Source organism: Peromyscus californicus, unplaced genomic scaffold (assembly GCF_007827085.1).
Source record: "Peromyscus californicus insignis strain IS unplaced genomic scaffold, ASM782708v3 Scaffold_4__1_contigs__length_199733344, whole genome shotgun sequence".
In the NCBI taxonomy this organism is placed as follows: domain Eukaryota; kingdom Metazoa; phylum Chordata; class Mammalia; order Rodentia; family Cricetidae; genus Peromyscus; species Peromyscus californicus.
This window is the reverse complement of record NW_026294562.1, coordinates 56,680,202-56,707,320: the sequence shown is the minus strand read 5'-3', so window position 1 is coordinate 56,707,320 and position 27,119 is coordinate 56,680,202. Positions and strand designations below refer to the sequence as shown.

The following is a 27,119-nucleotide window of genomic DNA, read 5'->3' as shown; positions in this document are numbered from 1 at the left end:
CTCGGCTTTGTTACCAGGCTCCCGTTCTGAAGGACTCAGCACACCTAAATATGGGCTTTTATGAACTTAAGCATATTAAGTATTCCTGCTGCCTGGTTCAGAATAGGTACTTTAATAGAATATGTTTGAAAGACCGGGCGGTGGTGGCCTTTAATCCCAGCACTCGGGAGGCAGAGGCTGCGAATCTCTGAGTTCGAGGTCAGCCTGGTCTATAGAGCGAGTTCCAGGACAGCCAGGGCTACACAGTGAAATCCTATCTCAAAAAACCAAACCAAAAGAATATGGTTGAAAAGATGAAGAACAGCACCTCATGTTTATGCAGATTTGTGACTGTTGGCCATATTATCTCAGAGGAATAAATTGTAAATATATATAAAAAAAAGAAAAGATGAAGAAGACCTATCGAGATGATTGGGGGGCGGGGGGCGAATCACTTGCCACACAAGCCTGACTACTTGGGTTCTATTGCCTGTGATTTTGGATTGGAGTCTGTCTGGATGGGCCTTCCCATTGTGATACAGGGTATGAACTCAGATGAACAGGACTTAGGGGTGTCCAGGCCAGCAGAGGGTTTACTGTCTGGATGTGATGTAGGGTTATAGTTCAAGCAAAAGAGATCCTCGAATTCAGGCCTAGATGTAGGTATAAGGGAGGCCCCTGCCAAAGGTCAGGGTGTTTTTCCCACCTCTCCTTCCCAGTTTCCAGCTCCACACCTATTGAACCTGGGCAGGGCATTGTCCAAAACAAACCTATTCCAGGAAACTTCACTGGTTTATAAGCCTGTATTTGGGTAGGCATGACTGGGGAGCTGTCCACAGCTTCTGTGCTGGACAGAAGCAGGCGTTTTCAGAGTAGCTTCCCAGAGTGAGGAAGGGGTGTAGACCGACGTCCTGGAGCCAGGCTGGTTAGGTATGCCAGAGGACAAAGCAATGAAGCGGTAGAGAACGTGTGTGTGGTACATTGGAGAGAGGTGTTCAGGAGTCTGAGTGCTGGTGCTTGTGAAGAAGGGGAGAGAGAGGACCTGGAAGCTGAATGAGCATGTGAACAGTGAAGAGAAAAGGCTGGCCTTTGCATCCTGTCTACATCCACTCAGACAGGACCTGGGAGGCAGCCATTTTTCCTCTCTGAGTCTTCTTCCTCATCTGTGGCATGGGGACACTGGTGTCTGCCTGGAGGTGTGAAGGGAGATGATTATTCCTACTGCTCATCACAGGCCGACGGACACAGTGAAGCATTGCTAGATATTTCCAGCAGGCTTCATGACTACCATGGACTTTGCATAAAGACAGGAGCAGTGATCTCAGTTTCCATGCCTTTGCCCAAGGCCAGAGGTCCATGTAGGTTCCCTCCTCTTATAGGTAACATGAAGAGACAGATCTGGAGGGGTGGGGGGAGGCCAAGGGTTTGGACCCACTTCCATCTGGGCTGGGCATGACAGTGTGGAGATGAAGCTGCTGTTTGTTAGTTCCTTAAAGGCCAGTGTGGTGATATTTTGTGTACCCTAATAAAGCTTGCCTGAGGATCAGAGGACAGAGCCAGCCACTAGATTAGACATAGAGGCCAGACAGTGGTGGCACATACCCTTAATCCTATCACTCGAGAGGCAGAGATGGGTCTGGATCTCTGTGAGTTCAAGGTCACACTGGAAACAGAGCCAGGCAGTGGTGGCACACATCTTTAATCCCAGTACTGGGAAGCACACATGCCTTTAATCCCAGTAAGTAATGGCAGGGTGGAGAAAAAGGTATATAAGGCATGAGGAAACAGGAACTAAAGCAGTTCAGCTGAGACCCTTTCGGATGAGGACTCAGAAGCTTTCAGTCTGAGGATTTGTGGAAACAGGATCGGCTGAGGAGTTGGCAAGGTGAGGTTGGCTGTGACTTGCTCTGCTTCTCTGATCTTTCAGCTTTTACCCTGATATCTGGCTCTGAGTTTTTTTTTTTTTAATTAAAAGACCATCTAAGATTCAAACAACAGGCTAAACTGTCCCAGGCTCTTTCTTTTAGGTCACCAACCAGCTCCAAAATCATGACACAAAGTCTTCTTATTAGTTATGAATTCTCGGCCATAGCTTAGGCTCGTTTCTTGCTAGCTCTTATAATTTAACCTGTTTCTCTTCAGCTACATTTTGCCTTGGGGTTTTTTAACTTTTCTTCCTTCCTTCCTTTCTTCCTTTCATTCATTTTTCTTTCTTCCTGTGTATCTTCCTTTCACTGCTGCTCATGTCTGGCTGGCTGGCATCTGCCTGGTTTCTGGCCCCAGGTGTGTTCCTCTCTTTCTCCCTCGTTCTCTCCTCCCTCTTCTCTCTCAAGCCTGGAGCTCTCCCCCTACTTATTCTCTCTGCCCACCAGCCCTGCCTATCCCTCTCCTGCCTAGCTATTGGCCAATTGGTTTTTTATTAGACCAATCAGGTGCCTTAGGCAGGCAAAGTGAAACAAATGCAGCACAAACAAATGTAACATCTTTACATCTTTAACACATCTTTACATCATTAACAAGGGCAGCAGAAACAAATGTAACACACCTTCACATAGTTAAAGTAATATTCTGCAGCATAAATACATGTAACACATCTTTGCCTAGTTAAAGTGATATTACACAGCACTAGAGTCCTGGGGATACCTGGGACTAGATGGAGGCTTTTGGGAAGGCAAGAGGACCCAGAAACGTCCAGATGATTATTTTATGGTCCTTGAGTCCAGAAGACTATGATATCAAAACGGCTGTACTGCTTTGGAATAGACCTGAGGCAGAGGAGTGTGCTGAACTAGGTTTTGGACAAGGTGATAGAAAGAGGGGCAGGGAAACAGAGCACCACAACCCCTCCCCCTAGCACTTAATCCTTGCTATTTGAAATGAGACAGGAAATGGGCAACTGGGTAGTTGGGCCTGTCAATGCCCAAGCCCTGACAAATGCCCAGCAGGCGGAGACGGGCCTCAGCAGGGCTGGACCCAGCACAGGCCACATTGCAGTAAGGCTCCTCATACTGGCCAGGTATCAGGGCCTCCTCCAGTAGGTTGAGTCGCAATAGACCCTGGTCATGGAGGGCTTGCAGAGTCTCTCGACTGCTAGGGGAACTCAGCAGCTCTATGTGCTGGGACACCAGGCACATGATGCCCACCAGGTAGCCACGGGCACGAGGGTGGGCAGGCAGGGCGGGCTGCAGGCCACAGGCCACCATGGTAGAAGCCAGCAGCAAATCCACACCATAGAGCTCTAGGATCCAGTCTCGAAGGTAGAATCCTCCCATTCGAGGGTTGATCTCGATGAGCTTTGGCCCAGCCCCAGTCATCTTGAGCTCCACATTGAAAACCCCATCTAGCAGCCCACAGCCTAGGCAGCAGCGAAAAGCTGCCTGCACCATCTGGGCCTCCTGCTCTGGTGCTAGCCCAGTGGGCATGCAGGCTGCAGTCTCTGTGAAACCAGGCAGCCTTGTGGGGCCATTATCAGAGACAAAAGCAGCCAGCAACCGTCCACCAAACACCACCAGGTCCACATCATGTTCTGTGCCCTCGACAAATTCCATCAGCAGCATGGCATTGCCCCAGCCCAGTCCAATGCCTGGGTGGTCAGCTTCACCCTGCAAGTCATGGAGGATCCGGGAAAAGTGCTCATGGCACTGTGGCCCATCCTTCACCAGCTGTACACCCACTGCTCCTGACCCAAATTCCAGTTTCATCACACCTGGCAGGGGTACCTGGTGGATGGCTCTCTCCACATCAGCCTCACTCTCCAGTGGGCAGCAGGCCACAGCATGGAGGGAGGTCGCAGGCCAGGGTGGGCCCTGGCAGCGCAGCAGGTGTAGTTGGGTACAGCTCTTCTGCTTTGCCAGGCACATGGCAGCTGGGGGGCTGCAGGGCAGACCCAGCTCCTGGCAGAGCAGAGCAGTAAGCACCAGGCAGTCATCCCAGAAGGAGAAGCAGCCATCTAGCTTCAGGTTGCGTGTCCGGACCAGCTCAGCCAGCAGCTGTGCGTTCTCCTCATCTCTCCGGTGCTCAGTCACATCAAAGTGGATGAAGGTCTGCACCAGCTGGGATGCAAAGTGGTTGGGGTCCGATTCCACCAGGTGCAGCTGCAGAAACATAAGCAAGCAGGAGGGACAGCATGTCACAGGTGTTGGGTCATGGAAGAGACAGGATGGTGTCCCACAGGAGAGACTGAACCATGAACACCAGGTGCTAAATGTATGTTTATCGATGGCTTGTTGGATAAATGGGAAGTGCAGAGGTGAGACACCTTCACCCTGGAGGGGAGGGAAGTCAGAAGGAAAAGCTTCGGGAGGAAAGGGCAGGCTGAGTGTGAGAGGCCCGGTGCAAGAAGAGAACACCAGAGGGCTCACTAGGACATGCTCCTGAACAGTTTTCTGGCCATCAGGGTTGCAGCTGGAGACAGGTGGCTCAGTTATCATTCATTCCGAATATTCTAACACTGTAATGTGATGTGCAGGATTCCTGAGGGGCCCTGTGTCTCCAAAGCTTGTGGCTTGCTGGGGGAAGCACAGATACAGGGCAGCTGATCCTCGGGACAGCGGTAGCCACTGATGCGGGAGGGAAGTGGCTGTCTGTAAGGCAACTTGGCATCAGGAGTCTTTCAGAACTTCAACGGGCACACACGCTATCAGGTAGGAACTGTGATGCCAAGGCTGCTGGGAATTCCTCAAGGACCATGCATGGTGGGGAAAAAGGCAAGGAGGCCACTGTGGTAGACTAGGGCTAGCCTCAGCTTTCCTATCTGTTTCAATAGGAGTGAGAATGTCTATTGCCTGGTTAGCTCCAGATCCTACCATGTGAGCCCCTGCCTCCTTCCAACAGTAGATTTGACTTGAGATCTGTGAACTGCTCTTTTGCCCCTGGAAGACCCTATGTGCCAAGCTGCAGGAATTCAACTCCAAAGACCTTTTCCCCAAGACAGAGCTAGACTCCTTACCCAGCTATTCCAGACGTAGGAACTACAAGATTTGGCAGTACATGCATGTAATTCCAGCATTTAGGAGGCTGAAGGAAGGAGGATGGTGTTACAAGAACCAAGTCTGAGCTACATAGTGAAATCATTTCAGAGAGAGAGAGAGAGAGAGAGAGAGAGAGAGAGAGAGAGAGAGAGAGAGAGTAATCCTAGCACTAGGGAGACAGAGGCTGGAGAATCTCAGGAATTTCAAGGCCAGCCTGATTTTCCTATTAAGTTTCAGGCCAGCCTGAGCCACAGAGTTAGACCCTGTCTGACATAAATAAACAACCACTGAAATAAACAAAAATATAAAAATAAAATAACATGTGTGAAATTCCAGAAGCTGGAGGTAGAAGTAGGAGGATCAATTCAAAGCCAGCTTCAGCTATATTAGGAGTTTGAGGCCAGCAAGAGTTATGTGAGAACCTATCTCAAAGGACCCAAATTATTGAGGGCTGGAGAGATGGTTCAGCCATTAAGAGCACTTGCTGCTTTTGCAGAGGGCCAGAGTTCAGTGCCTAGCCCCCACATCAGGTGACTGTGGATCTGATGACACCCTTTTCTGGACTCCACTGATGCCTGCATGTATATTCATCAGGCCCACACACATAAATCTTTAAAAGTAAAATAAATCAGGGCTGGAGCGATAGCTCAGCAGTGAAGAGCACCAGCTTCTCTTCCACAGGACCAGGTTTGATTCTCAGTACCCACATGGCAGCTAACAACTGCCTGTAACTCCGGTTCTAGGGGATTGATGCCCTTTTCCGGCCTCTGAGGACACCAAGCACCACCTGGTGCACAGACATACATTCAGGCAAACACCCATACACATAAAATAAAATAAAATGAAAACTGGGGCTCTAGCTCAATGATAGAGTGCTTGCTCGAATAGAATATGCATGACCCTGAACTCAATTTCTAAAACAGCAAGGAAAAACAACAACAAGAAAAACAGCTGAGCATGGCGGTTCAGGCTTTAATCTCAGCACTAGGGTGGAAGAGGCAGGAGGATCTCTGGGAGGTTGATGCTAGCCTGATTTACATAGCGAATTCCAGTCAACAAGGGCTATATAGTGAGACCCTTTCTCAAAAAAAAGGAAAAAATGCCGGGCGGTGGTGGCGTAAGCCCTTAATCCCTGCATTCGGGAGGCAGAGCCAGGCAGATCTGAGTTCGAGGCCAGCCTGGTCTACAGAGCGAGATCCAGGACAGGCACCAAAACTACACAGAGAAACCCTGTCTCGAGAAACCAAAAGGAAAAGAAAAGAAAGAAAGAAAACAGAGATCTGAACTCCGCTGCTGACCTGGAGTACCGCCTGCCTCTGGCACATTCCAACCCACTTATCCCAGCTCCTTTTCCTCCTTTACCCTCTGGGAGGGGCCTCTCACAGCAGCCGGCCCCGCCCCCGCGAGGAGGCCCCGCCCCCGGAGTGACAGCCTCCGCCTGAAGGACTAGCCCCGCCTATTCAGGCCCCGTCCCCCTCCTCCACCAATCAGACCGCGATTTGGGGCCGCGCCCCGCCCACCTTCAATCCGTAGTCGCGCGCAGCCTCCCACACGAACTTCTTGCTGACGCCGCCGGCGCCGATCACCAGCAGCTGCTTCCCGGCCATGAGGCGGCGCCCTGAGCGCCGTAGCATGGTCTCCACCAGCGGTGCTGCCGCCGCCTGCTCAACTGTGCGTCCCAGGCGCGGTGCGGCCCACAGCCCCTCAAGCGCGCCGCACGCCTCCAGGCACAGGCCACTGTTCAGCTTAAGGACCGTGGGGGTCAGCGTGCGGCCGGCCACTGTGAGAACGAAGTCCACGCCTGGGCCGGGCGAGGATGCACGGACTGAGCATCCCCCAACCCGGCCCCCACGCCGCCCAGGACGAGCCGCGCCTCCAGTGCTCACCGAGGAAGTCGATGTGCACTTGGCGCCCACCACGCTGCTCAACGCTCAACCCGGCCTCCAGGGCCAGCACTGCGGCCAACGCGGCTTCAGCTGTTTCTTTGATGCGCTGTTCCAGAAGCGCCACCTGCGCCGCCTCTTCTAGGCCGCACTGGGCCAGCGCCACCCCCAGTGTCCTCGGCAGGGTGTTGTGGTGCCGCACGAGCTGGTCCCCACGGCCCACGCCGCACACCACCTGACCACAGTGCAGCTCAGAAGGGGCAGGCCCAGGAGAAGCCCTGCCGAGGCTCACCTTTCTAAGTACCCCTTCGACGCCTGAGCATCTTCCCCGCACCAAGATACAGGCCCCACCTTCCCTTTGCTTCAAGAACCCCCTTCTTCCATCAAGACTTAAACTTTATAAATCACTCTTGGCTTCACTGGCCATCTGGTCCCCAGATCCCTCGGGGTTACGCTGGCTTTCAGGCCCAGCTCGAAGATTCCAAGCATGCTTGCTCCTACATGCTGTAGCCACCCTGGTTTTTCCTAGCCTTAGGGTGTCTCTTGAAGACCCTCATCATCATCTCTGGAGTTCTGCTGAGTACCCAGGAGGTCCCCCAAGCCTTTCTAGGTTCCCCAGCTTGGAGCCCTTCCTGTGGGATTGACCCTAAATTAGTTTTTTTTTTTCTGTGAGGAGGAACATGCTAGAAAAGAAATCAGGCCCCTAGGTCCTGAACAGGAGTTGAACACAGGGCCCGGGGCTCCTGATATAGAAGGTTCAGGAGGGTTAAAGAGGAGGAAGTGTCAACCCCAAGAGTCCCCTCAGAAATAACCAGAATCCCTCCTCCCCAAAGATCATGTCCTCTCTGTACCAGGCCCTCATCAGATCAGTGGGGATGGGCAGAGCTGGGGTGGACAGGGCCATGTCCTACACCTAAGCCGTTCTCACCTTGCTCAGTAGGGGTCTGTCACCCTGAATCCGACACACCACCGCGCAGATACGCACAGCCAGCTCAGGGCCAGGTGCAGGACTGCCTGGGGGAACATGGAGAAGTTTAAGCCCAGAGGAGGTCTAGGAGGCCAGTTACTGCTCCCGATTCCTGGCTAGCCCAGACAAGAACCTGGTAAGGGCAGCCGGGCAGGTGGGCACATGGCCTCCACAAGGACACTCTCCTCTTCCTCCAGCTTCTCCAGCAATGCCATCACTGTGTTCACCACTGCAGATGACTCCACCCGCAGGTGCAGACGCAGTGCCTGCTGTCCCCGCCAGCGCCAGCCACTGAGCCTCACAGCCACCTACAGAAGAAAAGGGAAAGGACCCTCCTCACCACCACCTCATGTGCCTGAAATGTAGGATGTTCATGCTACAGATGCAGTAGGTAAACTGAGGTAGGAAGGCACAGGGCACTGCTGTGGAGAAGTGAGATAGTGGCAGCTAAGAGTTTGGGATCGTTTCCCAGCAGGACTTGGAAATCATGACATAGGTTCCCTCCTTTGGGTACCCGCAAAGACCGCAGTGCACAGAGGGACCTGTTGTTACCTGTGATGCATCACCCAAGGCCTCGGAGTGCACAAAGGCCTCTACTTCCTCTTTCACCAGTGTTTCCTGGCCCTCCTTCCCACTCAGCTCCACCAGCCGTAGTCCAGGGCTGGCATCCCCTCCCCGAAGCAGCCCCGGAGGCCTATAAGTGAAAGCCAGGGTAGCTGGCACAGCCACGCCACTCTGCTGGGACAGCAACCACCTCATCAACAGCCGGTCCTCCAGCAGTCCTGCCAGCTCTGCTGAGGCGCCTGTGGGGCAAGTGAGGTTCCGAGCCAGCTCTGCTGCCTCCCTGCCATGGCCAGATTCCGGCCCCAGGCCCGCCAGGAAGTAGGTGGCATGCCGAAGGGGAACAAAATCATCCAGGAATGTCAGGCCCCCTGGATAGAAGCTCACAGCCTTGGAGACCAGCAGAGATGCCTCACCCTCTTGGCCTGGAGCTGCCACCTTCATCAGCCAGGCAGGGGACAGGCAAAGGAGCATGTTTCCTGTGGGCAAAGAGAAGAAGGCGCCTGGCCAGGGAATGCTTACGTGGTGCCAAAACCCTCAGCCTCCAGCCTGGGCTTCTGTGTCATGAGGGTCAGTGATTCCCAGAACCCACCCCTACTCAGAGCAGTTGGTCCTGTGGAATGCAGGCAATTGCCAAGTTTGGTGGGTATTTTGGGATATAGCTGGGCTAGGGCGGGGCTGCCCTTTCTGTAGGAGAGGGTAGGGAACTTGGGCACACACTCACCAGGGCTCTGGACCCCACCCTCCAGCAACAGAGATAGGAAGGTGCTGGGGGAACCCAGAATGCACAAGGTCACCTCTGCCCCAGGGCAGCCTGGGGGAAGAGAACATGGCCGTGTTCACCAAGAGTCCTTCTCTTGCTGCCCCTCTGCCCACTTCCCGTGACCTTCCCATCCCCACCCTCACCCTTAGGCCTCCCAGATCCTTCTTAGGGGTCAAATGAGAAGAAGGCAGAGGACAGAGGGAGCTGAATATGAAGGGGGAGACGTCTGCTACGCTGCCTTGAGACTGGTTCTGTTTTATCTGCATCTGTTCCAGAAGGCACTGCAGGATGAGTCTAACCTGAGTTTGGATTTTGCTTGTGACCTCAGAAGGGCCACTGTTTCTCTAAGCCTCAGTTTCCCAGTCTGTGTGATGGGAACAAGTCTGTGATTCTCATGTATTCTAGCTGCAGATCATTTGGTCCACACAAAATGATTCATGACCCACCTGATCTATGAAACAAGGAGGCATCTTGGGATCGCAACTGCTCAGCTGCCTCCATAGCATCTCCTAAGACATCGCTCTAGAAGTTTCAGCTCCACAGAATATGCAAAATGATATCGTGGATTTCCAGGGAGCAGGGTGGGGTAGAGTGGGACATGGTGTGGAGCCCTGACCTGATGTCCTGGAGACAATACCTGCCTGCCTTAGGCCCTCTGGTTTTGCCTTTAGAGCCTGGGGGAGGAACCAGCCTGAACAGACAGAGGGAAACAACTGGACTGAAGGTCCCTCCCTGTCTCTGGGAGACCCCCTTTGTGGAGTCCTGAGGCACCTGTACGAGGTGCCTGGCTGCGGTCCTGGGTCTCAGGAAGGCCAGCTTGCTGCAGACAGCTCTGAAGGAGACCGTAGTAGTACACAGTCCAGGCCCGAGCCTCGGGCTCTTCTGGGGAGCCCTTGCAGTCCAGGCTCACATCCTGGCGCCAGGGCCCAGGGAAGCAGCCTGCGGGTGGCAGGCCAGTGCCTCCTTTCCATGGTCCTTCCTTTCCATCCAGGTCCTTGGATCCCAGGGGATAGTCCCACTCCTTACTCAGTGGATCCAGGCAGAGCTGAGCAGGGAGCAGAAACGGTACATCTTGGGCAGGATTGGCAAGGGAGCATTTTAAGTCACGTAATGGAATAAACCCGCTTCCCAGTCCCAGTCTTCCCACCTTGCTCAAGTTCAAAGGATCAGAAGAGGAAGGGGTTAGGTGGAGGGAAGGCTTACCCAGTGGGAAGTGTGGCTAGGTGTGGTGTCTGAGAATGGGAAGGGAAGTCCTCCTGACGGACTGCTGAGCCCTATCCCACACTAGGGTCCGTTCTAGCTGGGTTTGCAGGAGCCCAGGTTTGGTTCTTTTCAACGTTGCAATCCCGGCTGCACACAGTGCCTGACACACAGTAACTGCCCCACGGCTGGTTCCTGACTGCAATATCTCAACCATTGTCCAGCTCTGTTCTCTCTGGGCCTCAGTGACTCATCTACTTTCACGGACTTTGCTGGCACCTAGTAGGTGAATTTATTTTCTGTTCCTCACCCCCATGCAGTGCCTCTGGGTGAGGGCTGCTATCCGTTTTACCTTCCTTTTTTTCCGGCAGGGTTTCATATAGTTCAGGCTGGTGTCAAGCTTGGATGTAGCAGAGGGTGGCCTTGAACCTCTGATCCATCTGTCTCTACCTCCTGAGTGCTGGGATTACAGGCATGTGCCACCATGATTTCACCAGATTTCCATGGCCTCCTGGATACTGAACTAGCATTCTACCAAATGCCTTGCAACCTCGGTCTCTCCCTTCCCTCCTCCTCCTCCTCCTTCTTCATTTTTCCTTTTCTTTTTTAGAGATGGGGTTTTGCTCTTTAGACCAGGCTGAGAACTCAAGACACTCTACTTCCCAAGTGGAGGGATTACAGATGTGCACCGCTACATCTGGTTTCATAGGGAGCTGGGGATTAAACTCAGGGTCCACTACATGCTAGGCAAGCATTCCTGTAAACAATGACAGCTTCAGCCCTGTTTTGCTTTTGTTTTTGCTATGTGACCCATGCTGGCCTTGAGTTGGCAATCCCACCACACCTAGCTAAACATCTCTACAGGTGTATGGTGTCCTGGCACCATTTTCTTTGCAGGAAGTCTGACGCTCCTGTCCCTTCTCTGAGGCTGGGAGTCTCAACGTGATAGAAATGGAGACATTACTCCTTGCAGGGCCTTGGCTTATCCAAGCCTGGCAGCTGGGCCTGTCTTTCAGGAGATGGGCTGAGCCACCTTGGACAGGTTGGTAGCTCTTTCTGGCTTGGTGGCTGCCTGTGCCTGCCTTATTTCCACCTCATGGGTTCTGAAGTGATATCTGGCCTGGGGGAATCATCTGTTGGCTCAGAAACTGTAAGCTACGGCCCAGACATCCAAGGTCTGGGCCTCAGACCTTCACTTGCATCCCAGGACACCAGGGCTGAATTCTTCGAGCCCTTTCCTAGGAAAGTACTCTGGTGTCATGGACTGTAGGCTCATTGCTATGTCCCCAGACCCAGACCAGTGCTGGGCACAAGGGCAGTAGTCAGTAGGTGCTGTTGGAATGAGGGACTATCACTGGGGTGACAGCACCTACCTCCTGGGGATAATGTGGCACAGGTGAGTGCCTGGTACACTGGGTAGGGGTCAAGGGGTGGAGTTGGTTATGGGGTGGGAGCTGTCAGAAGCAGGACTCTCTGGGTGCCAGTCCTTGCCCTCCCTCTATCCAGGGACTCGGGCCTTTGTGGGAAGGGACCACAAGAGACTCACCATCGTGGAGGTGGAGAGGCTGAGAGACTAAGGGACAGAGAGACAAAGCAGAGATCAGGGCAGCCAGGTCCCTAACTGATCTTTCAGCCCTTAAGACTTCAAAGAGCCCAGACACCCTCTGTCCTATCCCTGCCCCGCCCCCACCCTTAAGGAAAAAGAGAAACTTCTGCTCCATGGACGCCAAGAGCCATGCATCTCTGAGTTCTCCAATCGCCACCCCCCATGACTGCAGCTATACTGGGGTGTTGCAGTGGTGATGGTGGGGCTCCCAGGGTCCCCGGGAGTGTGTAAGGTTAGTGGCCAGCTCTCCAGGTTTTCAGGGTCCCCAGCCTGCATTCCCACTTATCCCTGCTCCCTGGCTCCCCTGGGGGTAGGGCAGGAACCGGGGTACCTGCTGGTAGCAACGACTGGACCACGGTGGGCAGTGGAGCGGCTGGGCAAAGACCAAGGGAGTGCTGCAGTGGTGGCGGCACCCTAGCAAGTGGTGTGCCCTTATATAGTGAGCCTGGCCATCCTGGGGCGGGGCAGCCCGGACTCCTGCCAGGGCCCCGCCTCCCGCTTTCCCTTGTGGCTCCCCCACTCTGCACCTCAGGCTTAGGAAAGGGACCAGTGGGAGGGAGGGTGCCGGGATCTGACAACCGAAAGAGGCGGTCCACAGAACAGAGGAGTATCCTCAGACACACAACCCAAGGCCAGGACTATCCAGACACAGATAGATCTCCAGTGAGGTCCACCGGGAGGTGAGAGGGAGAGCCATGGACGGTGGCAAGAGGCAGTGTAGGGAGCCTGGGCCCAGCCTGTTACTGGAGCCGCCTGCCTGGGGTCAGGCAGAGGCTGAAGCCTGTCCTTAGCTGGAGCAGAGCTCCTGGTGCTCCCAGCCAGGCAGCTGTCAATCCTAGTCAGGAGTCCCTGGCCACAGGGCACACTCACAGTGTCTCCTGAGCCAGGGTCTCTGCCTATTAGGGAGCGTGAGGACAGCCCAATAAAATGCTGGTGTGAAGCCAGCAATATATACTCCTTGGGGTGGCAGGGCCAACAGCCAGGAGTAGAGCTTCCAGAGACCTGCATACCTGACCCATGTACCTGCAGTTACACCCACAATCTCCCTAAGAACCCACAATTATACCTGAAGGCTCATGCAGTCAATCTGCTGGTGTGTATCACACTAATCTTAGCTCTGGGCTGCAAGGATCTGGACATCTACCCTTTTAGTACTGAAGTTCACTTTCCTTCTGCCCCTAATGGGGCCAGATCTACCATAGGGTCTAGCCCCATATGGCCTCTGCCTTGCCCCCAAACACTATGACCCTCTCTCCCCCTGCTTGGCTCCCCAGGACCTCCATTGTTCTCAAGAGCATCTTTGACAAGGAGAGTGTTAAGGAGCCAGCAGAACTCCTTGGGGACAGAGGTGGCAGCTTTTGTGGTTTTCCAGGAAATACATTCACAGTAGTCTGACAGGACCACCTCTGTCTCTACCACTCAGAAGGGAAGGTGATTTACCCAGGGCTCCCTAGGTCCCCGCGTCCACCATTGGACTTTCCAGAACTGCTATGAGATACCTTGCTCCAGGTCCACGTGTCCCCAGTTGTCACCACTCTGATTCCTACAATAGAGGCAGCCACCCCAGGAGCCCCACCTCTTTGCTACTTGCATGGCCTGAGCTCTAGAGGGGTCCTACTGTGGGGACAAGGTGGAGTACAGATGGGTTATGCAGCCTCTGGAGACTCAGTTTCTCACTTTCAAATGGGAGTTACTGTGCATTCTTTAAAGTCTAGCTGAGGAGGGGACTCTAGATATTGGTGAGCTTGTGATTTCAGCAAGTGATTTCTTTTTTCCTTTTTTTTTTTTTCCCCTTTCTTTCTTTGTGTAGTCCTGACTGTCCCGGAACTCACTCTGCAGACCAGGCTGGCCTTGAACTCACAGAGCTGGGCCTGCCTCTGCCTCCCGAGTGCTGGGATTAAAGGTGTTGTAACAAGCACTGTATGAGAGCATGCATTATCTCAATTCTTAACATTGTGACAGCTGTTATGACCCTGTCCTCATGCATAGGGAAGCGAGGCTCACTCACAGAGAGGTCGTGTGATCTGTCCAAGGTCATTCAGCTGGTAAGCCAGCTGGGATCTTTCCTGTGATCTAATGCATACATGCTGCTCAGGGAAGAGCATGGTGCTGTTCCACCCCCTGGTCAGCCTGGCTGGGCATCAGGTCATTTGTGTTTGCCTAGCAGGTAGAAAAAGAAATCCTGAGACATCTTAAATTTATTTACAAACAGTGGAGGGGAGGGGCAATAACAGAAGCAAACCAGCTAGCAGCCTCCTAAACAGAGGTTGAAAGATTGGTGCACACTCCAGGAGCTGGGCCATGAGGGTGCCATTATTATTACAGTCCAACCAGTTCAGAAGCGATACTGCAGGCCAGCGATGGTCGTGCCCACCTTTAATCCCGGCACTCAGGAGGCAGAGGCAGGTGGATCGCTGCAAGTTCGAGGCCAGCCTGGTCTGCAGAGTGAGTTCCAGGACAGTCAGGGCTACACAGAGAAGCCCTGTCTGGAAAAACTTTAAAAAAAAAGCAATATTGCTAGGCATGATGATGCAGCTTATAAATTCAAGCACTAGGAAGGAAGGAAAACTGCTGCAAATTCCAGGCTAACCTTGGCTACTTAGTGAGACACTGTCTTTAAAAAAAAATCAAAATAATACTAAAACTGGGCCTGGTGTCACAGGCCTGTCATCCCAGATACTTGAAAGTTTGAAGCAGGAGGATGACAAGTTTATACCTGACTGGGTTACAAAGCAAGCTCAGGGCCAGCATGGGTCGCTTTATAAGACCTTGTTTCAAAATGATAAATCAGAAGGAAGACTGGGCATGTGACTGAGTAACAGAGCTTGCTTGGACGAGTTAGGGTCTGGGTTCAACTCCGTTACCTCAAACAAAATAAGACAGCTAGGTGGTGGTGGTGCACACCTTTATTCCCAGCACTTGGAAAGCAGAGACAGGTGGATCTCTGAGATCGAGGCCAGCCTGGTCTACATAGTGAGTTCTAGTACAGCCAGGGCTACACAGAGAAACCCTGTCTCGAAAAAACAAACAAACAACAATAAAACCCAACAAGTCAAAGACACTATAGCTGAGTGCAGCAATCCCAGCAATCAGGAGACTGAGGCTGGAAGATGGTGAATTGAAGCTAGCCTGGGCAACATAGAAAGACACATATAGACACACAGGCAAAACACTCATACACATAAACAAACAAAAATGACTGATAAGATGGTTCCGTGGACAAACACACTTGCTGCCAAGCCTGAAACCCGAGTGCAATCCTTGGAAGCCATACAGCCAACCCCTGCAGGCTGTCCTCTGACCTCTATACACGTGCTATGGCGCACACAAAAACAACATAAAAAACGTGAGCCTAGGTCTCTTTGCATTCGACCTCCCTTACCCCAACCTTTGCCCAATCTGTATAGCTCAGTCCTTTTATCCATGGTCAATGTAAATCAATTATACTTTCTTTCCCCCAGTTTTCATGATAAAGATGCTCTGACTTTGTAGATTCTGGAGCCATCTTTACAACTGCTACCCAGCCTTGCTGCTGGGCAGTACCAGAACTGCTCGTCTTCTGGCCAGTATCATTGTGATGATTCAATAAGCCATATTATTTCAGGGAAATCTCTGTCTCAAGAGTTATAAAAGGGGTGACCAATCCAAGTTGGGCAACTTCAGTCTGGTCTTGGGGCACTGAGATGTGGTTCAGGCATGTGGGAAGAGCTGTCTCAATATCTTTACCAGGGAAGAGGTGATGTCACCCAAGGCTGAGCTGGGCAGGGTTAGGATAGAGTAAGATGGTGACTCTGCCCAGATGTCACTATGAGAGTAAGATGGACAGGGAACCGAGAGGGAAGCTGGAATAGGAGTGGTAATCTATCCATCATCTGTAGGGGAAAACTGAGGCTCAGAAAGACCCTGAAAGTCTTTCCTATTCAAGAATTTGGCAGGAGGTCCAAATCTCGGTTCTGAATCTGGGAGGCTTCAGGGATGGGAGACTTTTGTAGTGGGTGAAAGTACAAGATGGAGATCAGGTGTCCTCTAGGGTGTGGATTCACTTGATCTTCCTCTCACCTGTGAGCCCTGCTCCTGTCCCAGTCCATATCTTTGTGATGATACAGGTTGGCAGACCCCTCTGGGTGTCATCCCAGTTCATCTCCACAGCTGAACACCCCAGGTGTGCTTCCTGACTCAGCCCCTTTCCAGACAGTTATTTGTTTTGTTTGTCTTTGGGTTTTTGAGACAGGGTCTCTCTGTGTGGCTCTGGCTGTCCTGGAACTCACTCTGTAGACCAGGCTGGCCTCAAACTCACAGAGCTTGCCTGCCTCTGCCTCCCCAGTGCTGGGATTAAAGGTGTGCGCCACCACACCTGGCTTCCGGGCAGTTTGTAAAGAAGCTACTAGGTTCATAGAAAATGGTTGATCAGTTGCTCCCTGCATAAAAGCACCTAGCTGAGGGGTCATTGCCACTATCTCACTCAATATATCCCGACAATACTGCATGGGTCCATGTTGCCTGGAGTACAATGTCTTTTTCCAGCTGGTGAAAAAGTGTTGGAAGGATTGAAACTGCTTTCTGAAGAAGGGCTCATCAGAATGTGTGAATACAAGTGTTCACATTAAAGCTGGGCATGGTGACACATGCCTTTGATCCCAGCAGAGGCAAACCTGCGGATCTCTGTAAGTTAAAGGCCAGCCTGGTCTACATAGTGAGTTTTGAGACCAGTCTGGTCTACATAGTGAGTTCCAGGACAGCCAGAGCTACACAGTGAGACTCTGTCTCAAAACAAAACAAACAAAAAAGTTCACATAAACCAGGCACGCTTGTAATCCCAGTGCTTGGGAGGTAGAGACAGGCAGATCACGACCACTTTGAGTCCAACCTGGTGTACGTAGTGAGCTCCAGGTCAGACAGGGTTGTATAGTGAGAAGCTGTCACAAAACAAAACAACTGTGCTTGCACAGGAGGAACCTGTTTCTCCTCTCTGACCTCTCAGGATTGCCATGGAGATGGCAGGCAACAGGACCTGCTTAAGTGCTGCCCAGAAAATGCTTCCCAGAGGAGGAAGGACAGCGACTCTGCCCCATCCAGGGCCCTGCTGGGAAGTATCTACTGCTAGAGTCTGTGTCCCGGGAGCCACCGCCACAGAGGCTGTCTCAGCTGGTGGCTGCAAAGCTTGTCCCACCCCCTTGGTGTCCTAGAAGAGCTGAACTGCAGAGGGGAAGGAGCATGTGGGCTGCAAGCCTCAGACCCCACTTTTTGCTGTCGTTTTTGTTTTTGAAACAGGGTTTCTCTGTGTAGCCCTGGCTGTCCTGGATCTCACTCTGTAGACCAGGCTGGCCTCAAACTCACAGAGATCTGCCTGCCTCTGCCTCCCGAGTGCTGGGACTAAAGGCATGTGCCACCACCACCTGGCAAGAACCCCACTTTTGACTGCCAGGGCTTGGGCACTGACTAAAGGCTCTGAGATTATGTCCTGGCAGCCCTAGCTGCCTCTGCCTCCCATTGTGGCCTTGGGCTGCATGTTCAGCCTCCCAGCCTCCCTTTATCTAGTAAGGCTATCAGGACCTGTGCAGAGACCCTGGGCAGGGAATCTGAGGAACAGCCTTATGAACCCCACATCAGATAATAATTAAGCTGTGGATAGCCTAGTGAGTAGGGAAGAGGAGGGAAGGAGACCCCAGAAGTTTCATTTGTCTTTTCTCTTTCCCTTATTGTAGTGGGGATGGACTCCAAAATCCCACACAAGCTAGACAAGCACTCCTCCACTAAGCTATCTTCTCAGCCCTCTATTTACTTTCGTGTTTTAGAGTCAGCCTCCCTAAGTTACCCAGGCTGGCCTTGAACTCACTCGGTAGGCCAGGCAAGACTTGAACTCGTGACTCTCCTGCCTTAGTCTCCCATGTAGCTGGGAATACAGGCCTGCACCACCACCAGGCCTGGCTTTTCTAGGTGTTTAACACAGGAGCCATCCAGAAGAGTAGGGCAAAGTAGATGTCCAGGGTTGGGGGATGGGGGACTGCTGGTTCATGGGATGCCAAGTGTGGATGTTAGCCTTGGGTCTGACATGGTAGTAAGGATTTAGCCAAGTTCACTCTACTTGTAAGCCTCAGTTTCCCTAGGGAAATGACAGATAAGGGTCTGCTCTTCTATAATTATTTCCTATGGAGCAGGCTTCCCGTGAAGGAGACAGGTCTGCCTGGACCTGGCAGGTACCACAAAAACACATATGGGGTACTTTTCTTTTCTTGCTTTTTTTTGGCTGGGGATAGGGAAGGGGGTTGAAACAGAGTCTCACTAGGTAGCCCAAGCTGGCCTTAAACTCCTGATCCTCTTACCTCCACTTCCTAGGTGTTGGGATTACAGATGTGCATCACCTGGCTCAGCTCACAGGACGCATTTCTATAGCCCCATCACTAGAACATTCCAGATCCAGATTCTGACAGGACCACGCCAAAGTCCCAGCACAGCTGATAGGAAACCTCCCGCCCTAAGCAGGGACCCACACCTACTACCCTAAGTGTGTGTGCTGGTATGTGGCTTCCCATGTGCACATCTGCTCTTTCTCCAACACTGTATCACAAGGAACTGATACCAGGAACTTTGTCATGGCCAGGGTAGTGCCACCATACTCCAAGGACTGACTTTTTTTTTTTTTTTTTTTAGTTTTTTGAGACAGGGTTTCTCTGTGTAGTTTTGGTACCTGTCCTGGATCTCACTCTGTAGACCAGGCTGGCCTTGAACTCACAGAGATCTGCCTGGCTCTGCCTCCCAAGTGCTGGGATTAAAGGCGTGTGCCACTGCTGCCCGGCAACATACTGACTTCTAATCCAAATCTTACACAGGAGAAAAACTCATTTATAAAACAAAACGACACACTCCTGAGCCGTGAAAGATTATCAGCTCTCAGCCCATTGCCTCCTAAGATTTGTCTCTTCCTTTGTTTGGGGTAGGGGTGGGTTGCTGGCCTCCCCCTGAATCAACACTGTCCCTTGCTCCTTGAGAGGAACATGTCCCTCTCTGCCTTCTCTCTGCTCAGTCTCATTGCTGTTGCTTCCACCGCAGCCCCAGGATGGTTTCCCATGGGAAGGAGGGCCTCCAAACCCTTCTCCCCAGCTCCTCCTGCCTGGCCCCCACCTTCAGGGTGCTGGGAAGTTACCCAGGGAGCCAGAGAGCCAGGGCAACTAGGCCCAGGCTTTGTGGAGACAAGAAGCCAGCATCAGAACCAGCCCTGTTGTCTTGACAGTGACTCCTGTCCCAGGCACCCTAGGCACCCACAGGGGCAATTAGTGAGTGTGGGAGAGGGTTTCCATGGTGGCAGTCCCAAGGGGTACACCAGGGCTTAGGGAAGAACAAGGGCTGGCAGGACCTTTCTCCTTTGTCCCAAGCACACTAGGTCTTTGTTCTTGCCTGGCTCTCTTTGACAGATGGGACCAGGAGCATGGCTGGGGAGGCCAACATGGCTTAGAGTCCCCCACCCAAGGGAGGCCTGAGCATCTGGGGGGGGGTGGGCAAAGAGAGGCTGGAGTCCCCCTCTGGGGCCCAGCTGTCATTGGGGACCTTCCTCTTGTGGAGAAGCCTGACCTGTACCCTGGAGGCTGCTGCACACTGGCTCAGTATTGGCTCCTTTCCCCGTAAACACCTTACCCAGCAGCCAACGGGCAGCCTTGGTGTGTCCCCATGTGGGACTATGACAGGAAGGGGGAATGTGGGCAGGAGGAAACATGGCAGTAAGTCCAGAGTGAAGAGCTGAGGAATATTGATCCAGCTCTATCCAAGTATCTTCTCAGTCAGGCTTTATTTGAGGTTCCCCAACAAGAAGCCCATGGGGGTACTGTATCCCAGCCAGACACTTCACCCCCACACTCCTTCAGTGCTGGCTTTGAGGCTGGAAATGGCAGGCACCAGATAGCTCCCCACAAACTCCACTCAGTGGCCTTCCTTTATCTTTGTGCCTGACACAGTCCTCAAAGTGGGGAGATACTCACTCCCCTCCTCCAGGTGGTCCTTGCTGGGATCAGTGAGCCACACAGTTCAGAAGTAAAGTGCAGTACACATTTCTGGGGCTGGCATGGCTGCTCAGAAGATCGAGATATGGTGGCACTAAGTACACTGTATACTCAGAAGCGGGTGTCCAGGAAAGAGGCGGAGCCTCGGTGGGACCTGGAGGGACCCTCAATAGGGGGACCCCGGGCCCTTGTCAGGAGCCCATGGAAAGTCTTGCCACGGGTCTGTGGCTTGCGCCGTGGCGGCCTGGGCTCCTCTGGGGGCTGCACGACTATTCGGGGTATCTCAGGTTTGGTGCTTCCTCGAACCCCTGCCAGCTGCTGGGACTCAAAGATGGCTTGGGCCCCAGGAAGGCGGGCCTGTGGCAGAGGTGCTGGCCCAGGTGATGACTTGGGCAGCTGGGCCAGTTGGATCCTGATTTCCCGCTGCAGATCTCGCTCAGACAGGGCTACACTGTGTACCTGTGAGGAACAGTTGATGCTGACTTTGCCTGGACTGGGGTGGCAGGGAGCAGGAAGCCTTGAGGTCCCCATGGGGCAGGCAGTACACCACCCCAGGAAGTGGCTGAGGGCTGAGACACAGCTTTGCTGGGACCCAAAGAAAGACAGTTGAGGCCTGGGGTTCTCACATTTGCTGCTGCTCAGAGCACAGGAACTGCACCTTACTCTCCCCTGGGCTCACTCTTCCCAGCCGTGCAGCATGGGCAAGGCCCGTGAGGATGACTAGCTGAGGGAGATACCCACCTGGGACATGAAGGCCTCTTCCTGCAGCTGGGTGGTGGGGATGGTTCGAAGGGCCCCCAGGGTCTCCAAGAGCCCTGGGCATGCCGTGCGCTGCTCCACGGTACCCAGTGCCAGCCGCATCAGTGTCAGCCCCACACGGAAGAGGACCTTGGCACCTGCGGGGAAGGGAGCTGCTCACCCCCAAGAAAGCAGTCTGCCCCCCTCAGTTCTTCAGCTGAATCAGCCCTCAGACACGCGCCTTCTACCTCACTGTGGCTCACTTCACCCAGCTCAGGCCAGGAAAATGGCCAAAGGCTGCAGTTGGTTCCTTTGCTGAGACAGGGTCTCGTGGAACCAGGCCTCCGTGTCTGCCTGTGTAGCTGAGATGACCTTGACCTCCTGAGCCTCCTGTCTCTTCCTCTAGAGAGCTGGATTACAGGCTCATGACACAAGTGCTCAGTTTTTTGTCTTGTTTTTTGAGATAGTCTTACTTTGTAGCTCTGGCTGGCTGGAACTTACTATGTAGCCAAGGTTGGCCTCCTACTTACAGAGATCCATAGCCTCTGCTTTCTAAATGCTCAGATTAAAGGTATGTGCTGCCATGCACGGAGCCATCTCAGCTCACGCATCTGGCTGTTTGTTTTCTTGAGATAAAGTCTCACTCTGTAGGCCATGCTGGCCTGGAACTATGTGACCCAGCCTCACCTTGAACTCACAGCAATCCTCCTGCCTCGTTCTCTGAGCTGGGATTCTAAGTGTGAATTATGATGCCTAGAAGACTACAATTTGAGGGCACAGGACCCTGCAGGGGGCAAGCCAGTCTCAGGACACTAGACACTTCCAGGCAGGGCAGCTAGCCAGGAGCCAGGCTTTTTCAGAGTCTCGGTACCCTGTCTCCTCAAGGAGCAGCTGGGTTGGTGCCTATTAAGGACTTTTCATCTTGAATCTGCCACCTTCTGATTTGAGGAGGGTTCTGGGCAGAACTTCATTTCTTCCTAAACCAAGAGCATAGCACTGGTGTACACACACACACACACACACACACACACACACACACACACACATACACACACAGGAGAGAGAGGGGGAAACATTGGCCAGTCCTAGGGCCTCACAATCCCTTTCTGGCACCCTCTGAACCACTCAGAGCAGATAGGATGCCAGGGGGACCTAGTGACAGCTGTTACTTATAAAGGAACCGTTGCTACGTCATCACTGCTATTAAAGGGACCTGTGCAGTGCTTGTCCCCATGTACAGGGGACAGGGGTCAGTTGAAGCACCACAATCAGCCCTGCTCCTTAAGGTCAGAGGCTACAGGAGAGTGACACATGTGCTCTGGGTACCTAGGCCATGATTTTTGTTTGTTTCTTTGTCTTTTAAGATTTGGAGATAGAGTTTCACATAACCCAGGTTGGCCTCAAACTCACTTGCCAAGGAGGATCTTGAACTTCGGATTCTCTTGCTACTGCCTCCCAAGTGCTGTGATTACATGCCTAGTTTTAGACAATGCTGGAAACTGGGCCAGGGGTGTATTAGCATACTAGGCAAGCACTCTACCGACCGAGCTAACTGCATTACCAGCCCAAACTTGAGCCTGACTGTAGGAGAAATCTCTAGACATATGGGGCAGCGTAAAGCAGAGCCCTGAAGTCCCAGAGTCCAACTTGCCTCTGCTCCAATGCCCCTTCCACTCTTGGCCCCCAGGCTGTGACCGGATCTCCCTGCCTGTGGTGGCCTTCCTGGCTTCTAACCTCCCTCCACCTGCTTACCTCCTTCACAGAGCAGCCAGAACCATCTTTAAAAACAGCAACCACCTCCTGCTGCTCTCCTGACACCCTGTCACATCCCTTGATTTATTTTCTTCATGGCACTTATGACATTCTATAAATATCTTCTTAATTTGGGTACTGTCACCTCGTAGCCCCACCCCCACCAAAATGAAAGTTTCATAAGCTAGCTGTCAGAGTCAGCTTGCCGGGCCACTCAGGAAGAGCTGTGGACACACAGCCCCGAGGAGCATCTCCTATTGTTGTGAACCATGACTCAGCCTTGCACATCCTGAACCCCTCACATCCCACAACACGTGCCTCGACCAACCTGGTTCCTGCCTAACAGACCCCAGGCCCCTATCCCCATCAGAGACGGACCTATCCTTGTACTTAGCCTCCCACTGTGGTCCTTGTGATAAGTAGAGGCTCTCATTCATGACTCTGAGATCATGTCAGTGAGGTGGGCTATTTTCTCCACAGACACACTCAGGTCCAAAAGGGACGAGAGTGGGCGCCTCAAGCACAGCAAATTCAGAGACGTGACCTAGCCCCCCAAGGCCCCACTCACCCTCACTAAGGAAGGCATCCCAGATGCGCAGCACCGTGGGGAAGGGCAGCGAGCGGGTGAAGAGGCACAGGAACCACTCAGGCAGGTAGAGCAGGGGCCCAACGCCTGCCTGCAGCAGGTGCTTGTACACACGTGGAAGCAGCCGCCGCAGAAGGGCCATGAACACTTCAGCATCCAGCTGCACTGCTTCCTACAGCCAGGCTCCTCGTCAGTCTGCCTAGCCGGTGCTACAAACCTCCACTCCCAAACCCCAGGCTTCTGATCCCTCACTCCCCTGACCCCCACTTCCCATTTTCATATCCCTACCCAGCTTCTCACCATGTGGGGCCCATAGTAGCCTGGGAGGTAGACCTCGCAGATCTGCACCAAGCACCAGAAGGCTTCCTGAGGGCAGGGCACAGGCCTGTGAGTCCTCACTAAGGAAGGGTCCACAGAGCAGGAGGAGAGGTAGGGAGCAGGCACAGGGGGGTGGATTCATGCCACTGTCACCCTGCTCAGAGCCTGCCCTGACCTGGGGGTGAGGGGTTCTGTATTTGAGGGCCATAAGGCCCTTTGGGGAAAATTTGGGAAGTTCTCAGAGTCTATGTCCCAGAATCCTAAGGTCACTGGGGTCCTCCCCGCCCCCCGGGGCCAAGGTCATGGTGCTCCAGACTCAGTTCAGTGTCACAAACGATAAGCTAGGGAAAGCCAGTGTGAGTGGATGCTCCTGGCAAGCCTGGGCACGGTACAGAATTCAGAATGCGAAAGGGAAGTTTTTCCAGACTCCTAGATCACTGGGGTAAAGGTCCAGGAGTAGAAGTCAAGGATGATAGACTTAAACCTTACTAAGACTGGTGGACATGAGGCTTTGGTCACTAGAACAGGGCCTGGAAGGAAAGGACCACAGGATCCTGAGGTCTGAGTACCGGGGTTGGAGGTTGGAGGTCTAAAAGCTCAGGGTCACTGGGGGCACAGGTGAGTAGGAATTGGGGGTCTCAGAGCAGGGTCAAGGTCACTCACCTCTGGGGGCAGATGCATAAGCAGTACCGCAGCTACAGGGCCCTGAGCCTGACAATAGCCCTGTTCCGGCCGGTACAGGGTGTAGGCCTTGAGAACCTGCAGCAGCCCCTGCTGCCTGTGCCAGAAAATCTCATCAGGGCCAGCCTCCTAGTTCTGCATCCCTTCCCCGCCCTCTGTGGCCTCCGCCCGGCCACAGTCTCCCTCAGCCACGGATGGAAATGTGAAGGAGGGAAGTGGGCTGAAGCATCGTGCATGAGGACTTGGGGTCCCTGGGTATCCCTGGCCTCGTACCCGTGTCCCTGGGGTGACACAAACATCTCGTGCAGAGGGAACTGGCGGTGCAGGTCCCTGCCAATGGTCTCCATCCACTGCGGGTCTCCAGGGGCCACGGCCAACTCCTACAGGTGGTAGGAAGGTGGACGTGAGGGCTCAGGGTGGCATGATCTCTGAGAAGGGGAGGTAAAGGGTCTGCCAGCTCCCTCACCTGATAGGTGCCAGGGTTGTTCTTCTGGCACATCCGGGCCCCACACAGCAGGGGCCAACACCGGGCCCGCAGGGCTGAGGGGATGCCCTTTCGGCACTGTATCTTGACCTGTGGGTGAGGTCCAGTTGGCATGTTAGGTCCGCTTCTCACAGCTTCTCATTGGCCAAGGGCCCAGTGCGGGGGGGGGGGGGGGGGGGGCAGAGGCAGGGGGACCAGTACTCACAGAGCCCTCTTTCCTCACCTTCTTGTACCGTCGAGACATGGTCTTCTCCCAATGTGAGGTCATCTCCACCCACTTCATCTCCCGCTGACGGATGAGGTCTGCAGGGGGGTGACCAGGCCTGGAGGCACAGGACACAGCAGTCCTTGGGACCTTCCCCTTCCAGGCTATCAGAGAGACCCGCAGCTCCTGGCCTGGGGATCACTGAGGAGTCCTGGAAGGGGATCTGTGGCCCAGAAGCTGCCCATGGTTGTCACAGTTAAAGGAGGGGAATCGGGCCTCAGCAGGGAGAGAAGCGGGAGAGACTGAGGCGTGAGGAGGTGTGTATTGAGGGAGGGTCTGTTTAGCTGTCACCCACAACAGAGACACAGACAATTCACAAGGGGTGCTGGGTGGACAGTGCCCTGGACTGGAAGCCAGAAGTCCTGGGTTTGAATCTGCTTCTCTTTATGATCTGCTGTGTGATGTGGGGCAAGTTTCTGTCTGTCTCTGGGCCTGTTTAACTGTGGGAGGTAAACCTGAAGAAGAGCATGAAAGAGGTTCCGATTTCCACCTGGAGTTCTTGGGTTAGAGATTAAAAGGCTGGGAGGTGGTGGCGCACGCCTTTAATCCCAGCACTCGGGAGGCAGAGCCAGGCCGATCTCTGTGAGTTCCAGGCCAGCCTGGTCTACAGAGTGAGATCCTGGACAGGCACCAAAGCTACACAGAGAAACCCTGTCTCAAAAAAACAAAACAAAACAAACAAAAAAAAAAGGGGGGGGAATGCAGCAATAAATGAGGGAGCGTTCAGACCCTCAGAAGATAAGAGACATAAGGACATTGCCTCCACTACCCTCCTTACCTTAGAATTCCACCTGGGACCTGAGGAGTAACACTGGCTGAGTTCTGGGCTAGTCTCTACAGCCAGACCCCTGAAGCCGGGCCTAACTCCAGAACGCAGTTCTCAGTCTGTGTACCCAATCTCCCCACCCATGCCTCACTTACCCCGGTTCTGCTGAGTTGCCCCCAATGAAGCCATAGCGGTCAGCCTGGCGATATGGACTAGGCCCACTCAGCTCTGAGTCCGACCCTAGAGAGCTAGAATCATCCTGTAGTTCTGACGGCAGCACCAGCTCTTCCCCCAGGGCCTGGGCCATTGTGCCCGAGACCCCAGTGTCACAGGCTGCAAGACATACGGGAGTTGTCAGACCGAGGCCGGGGGTTCCAGTCACCAGTCCTCAGCCACAGGGGACTAAGCCTCCTCTTCTACAGGGTTACCACAGAGGCCGAGCCCCAGGTACAGCCCCAGCCCCAGGCCTGGCCCTGGCCCCAGCAGACCAGCTCACCTCCTTGCTGCACCTCACCTCCTCTCACTTCCTCCTCAGTCTCAGCTTCAGCAGCCTGTTGGGGGCCCCTCCCAGGTTGGGGGGGACTCCCCCCTTCCTCTATGAGGTTCTTCCTGCTTGCCCTAGTGCCCGGGCCATGATCTCCTCCCATCCACAGGATGCTGGTGTGATGAGTTCCCTGGCTTGCCAGAGATGAAGATGACAGGCCACCATCACTTTTGGGGTCACTAGCATGAGAAACCCAATTCAAGGTTCCAATAAAAATTATGCTTTACTGTTTTGCACGCCTGCATCTTTCTTTTTCGGGAGTGAAGGGGTACTGTCTGGGAACAAGGGTCTCATGTAGCCCGGGCAGGAGATGAACTCTCTATATAGTTGAGCATGACCTTGAACTTCTGATCCTCCTTGTCTCCAGACTCCTGAGTGCTGGGATTTCAGACACTGGAACTGCAGGTTTATGACACCATGCCTACCTTAATGCTCTACTGTTTAAAATAATACCTTTTTTTCTTTTTTGCTTCCAGAACCGGAGATGGAACCTAAGGCCTTGCACATGCTAGGCAAGTCCGAATACTCCACAAAGTACTTACAACATGAACGCGGTGCAATACTATTACATCACTCACAGAAGAAAAAAAAAATTGACATAGCAGGCACCAAGGCAACCTGGACCAAAATATGCTCAGAGTTCAGTAGCAGGTGTCCATGGGTTTGGCCACAAAGACCGAGGTGAATGTGAGGCCTGGTCTGGAGCCCACTCTCAAAATCATAAAGCCTTAGTGTGAGAAGCCAGCGATTAACGCGCTCACACCACAATCTCACAGAGGGCTGGGGTGAGAAGAGACTTTTGAGGGAGAAAAACAATTTCCACAGCACTTCCGGCCCTAACTCCTCTGAACGCCGCAAGGCGATTCCTCCGGGGTGGAGCCAACTCGACCCCGCCCCACCAAGCCCCGCCCACCACCCCAGCTAGGCTCCGCCCGGCCTCCCGAGACCCTCCCGGCTGCGGCGCTCGCCGTCCAGCAGGGGCGCTAGAGAGCAGGGAACTGCGGGCGCGGCGGGGCGGGGCGGGGCGGCCAGCCGAGAAGGCGGGGCGGCGGGCTGGGGGCG

At 53.6% G+C, this 27,119-nt stretch overlaps 2 protein-coding genes across 4 annotated transcripts; both read right to left on the bottom strand.

The window, feature by feature from the left end:
- Nucleotides 1-2,456: 2,456 nt before the first annotated feature.
- Carns1 (carnosine synthase 1) lies at nt 2,457-12,393 on the bottom strand. Of its 2 annotated transcripts, XM_052712771.1 has the most exons (10): nt 12,261-12,393; nt 11,870-11,896; nt 9,895-10,168; nt 9,085-9,174; nt 8,352-8,839; nt 7,933-8,107; nt 7,761-7,846; nt 6,836-7,067; nt 6,470-6,750; nt 2,457-4,073 (listed from the first exon to the last, which is right to left on the bottom strand). In XM_052712771.1, the coding sequence occupies exons 2-10, from the start codon at nt 11,870-11,872 to the stop codon at nt 2,847-2,849; spliced, it is 2,856 nt and encodes a 951-aa protein (XP_052568731.1). In that variant the 5' UTR covers nt 11,873-11,896; nt 12,261-12,393; the 3' UTR covers nt 2,457-2,846. The 2 variants fall into 2 exon arrangements, with proteins under 2 accessions (XP_052568731.1, XP_052568732.1); XM_052712772.1 differs by lacking the exons at nt 9,895-10,168; nt 11,870-11,896; nt 12,261-12,393 and adding an exon at nt 9,570-9,786.
- Nucleotides 12,394-19,693: 7,300 nt separating this feature from the next.
- Nucleotides 19,694-27,110, bottom strand: Tbc1d10c (TBC1 domain family member 10C). Of its 2 annotated transcripts, none has more exons than XM_052712776.1 (10): nt 26,028-27,110; nt 25,669-25,846; nt 24,706-24,805; nt 24,465-24,572; nt 24,272-24,378; nt 23,981-24,095; nt 23,300-23,365; nt 22,982-23,171; nt 20,665-20,819; nt 19,694-20,382 (listed from the first exon to the last, which is right to left on the bottom strand). In XM_052712776.1, the coding sequence occupies exons 1-10, from the start codon at nt 26,158-26,160 to the stop codon at nt 20,035-20,037; spliced, it is 1,500 nt and encodes a 499-aa protein (XP_052568736.1). In that variant the 5' UTR covers nt 26,161-27,110; the 3' UTR covers nt 19,694-20,034. The 2 variants fall into 2 exon arrangements, with proteins under 2 accessions (XP_052568736.1, XP_052568738.1); XM_052712778.1 differs by having other exon boundaries at nt 26,600-27,110.
- Nucleotides 27,111-27,119: the final 9 nt, after the last annotated feature.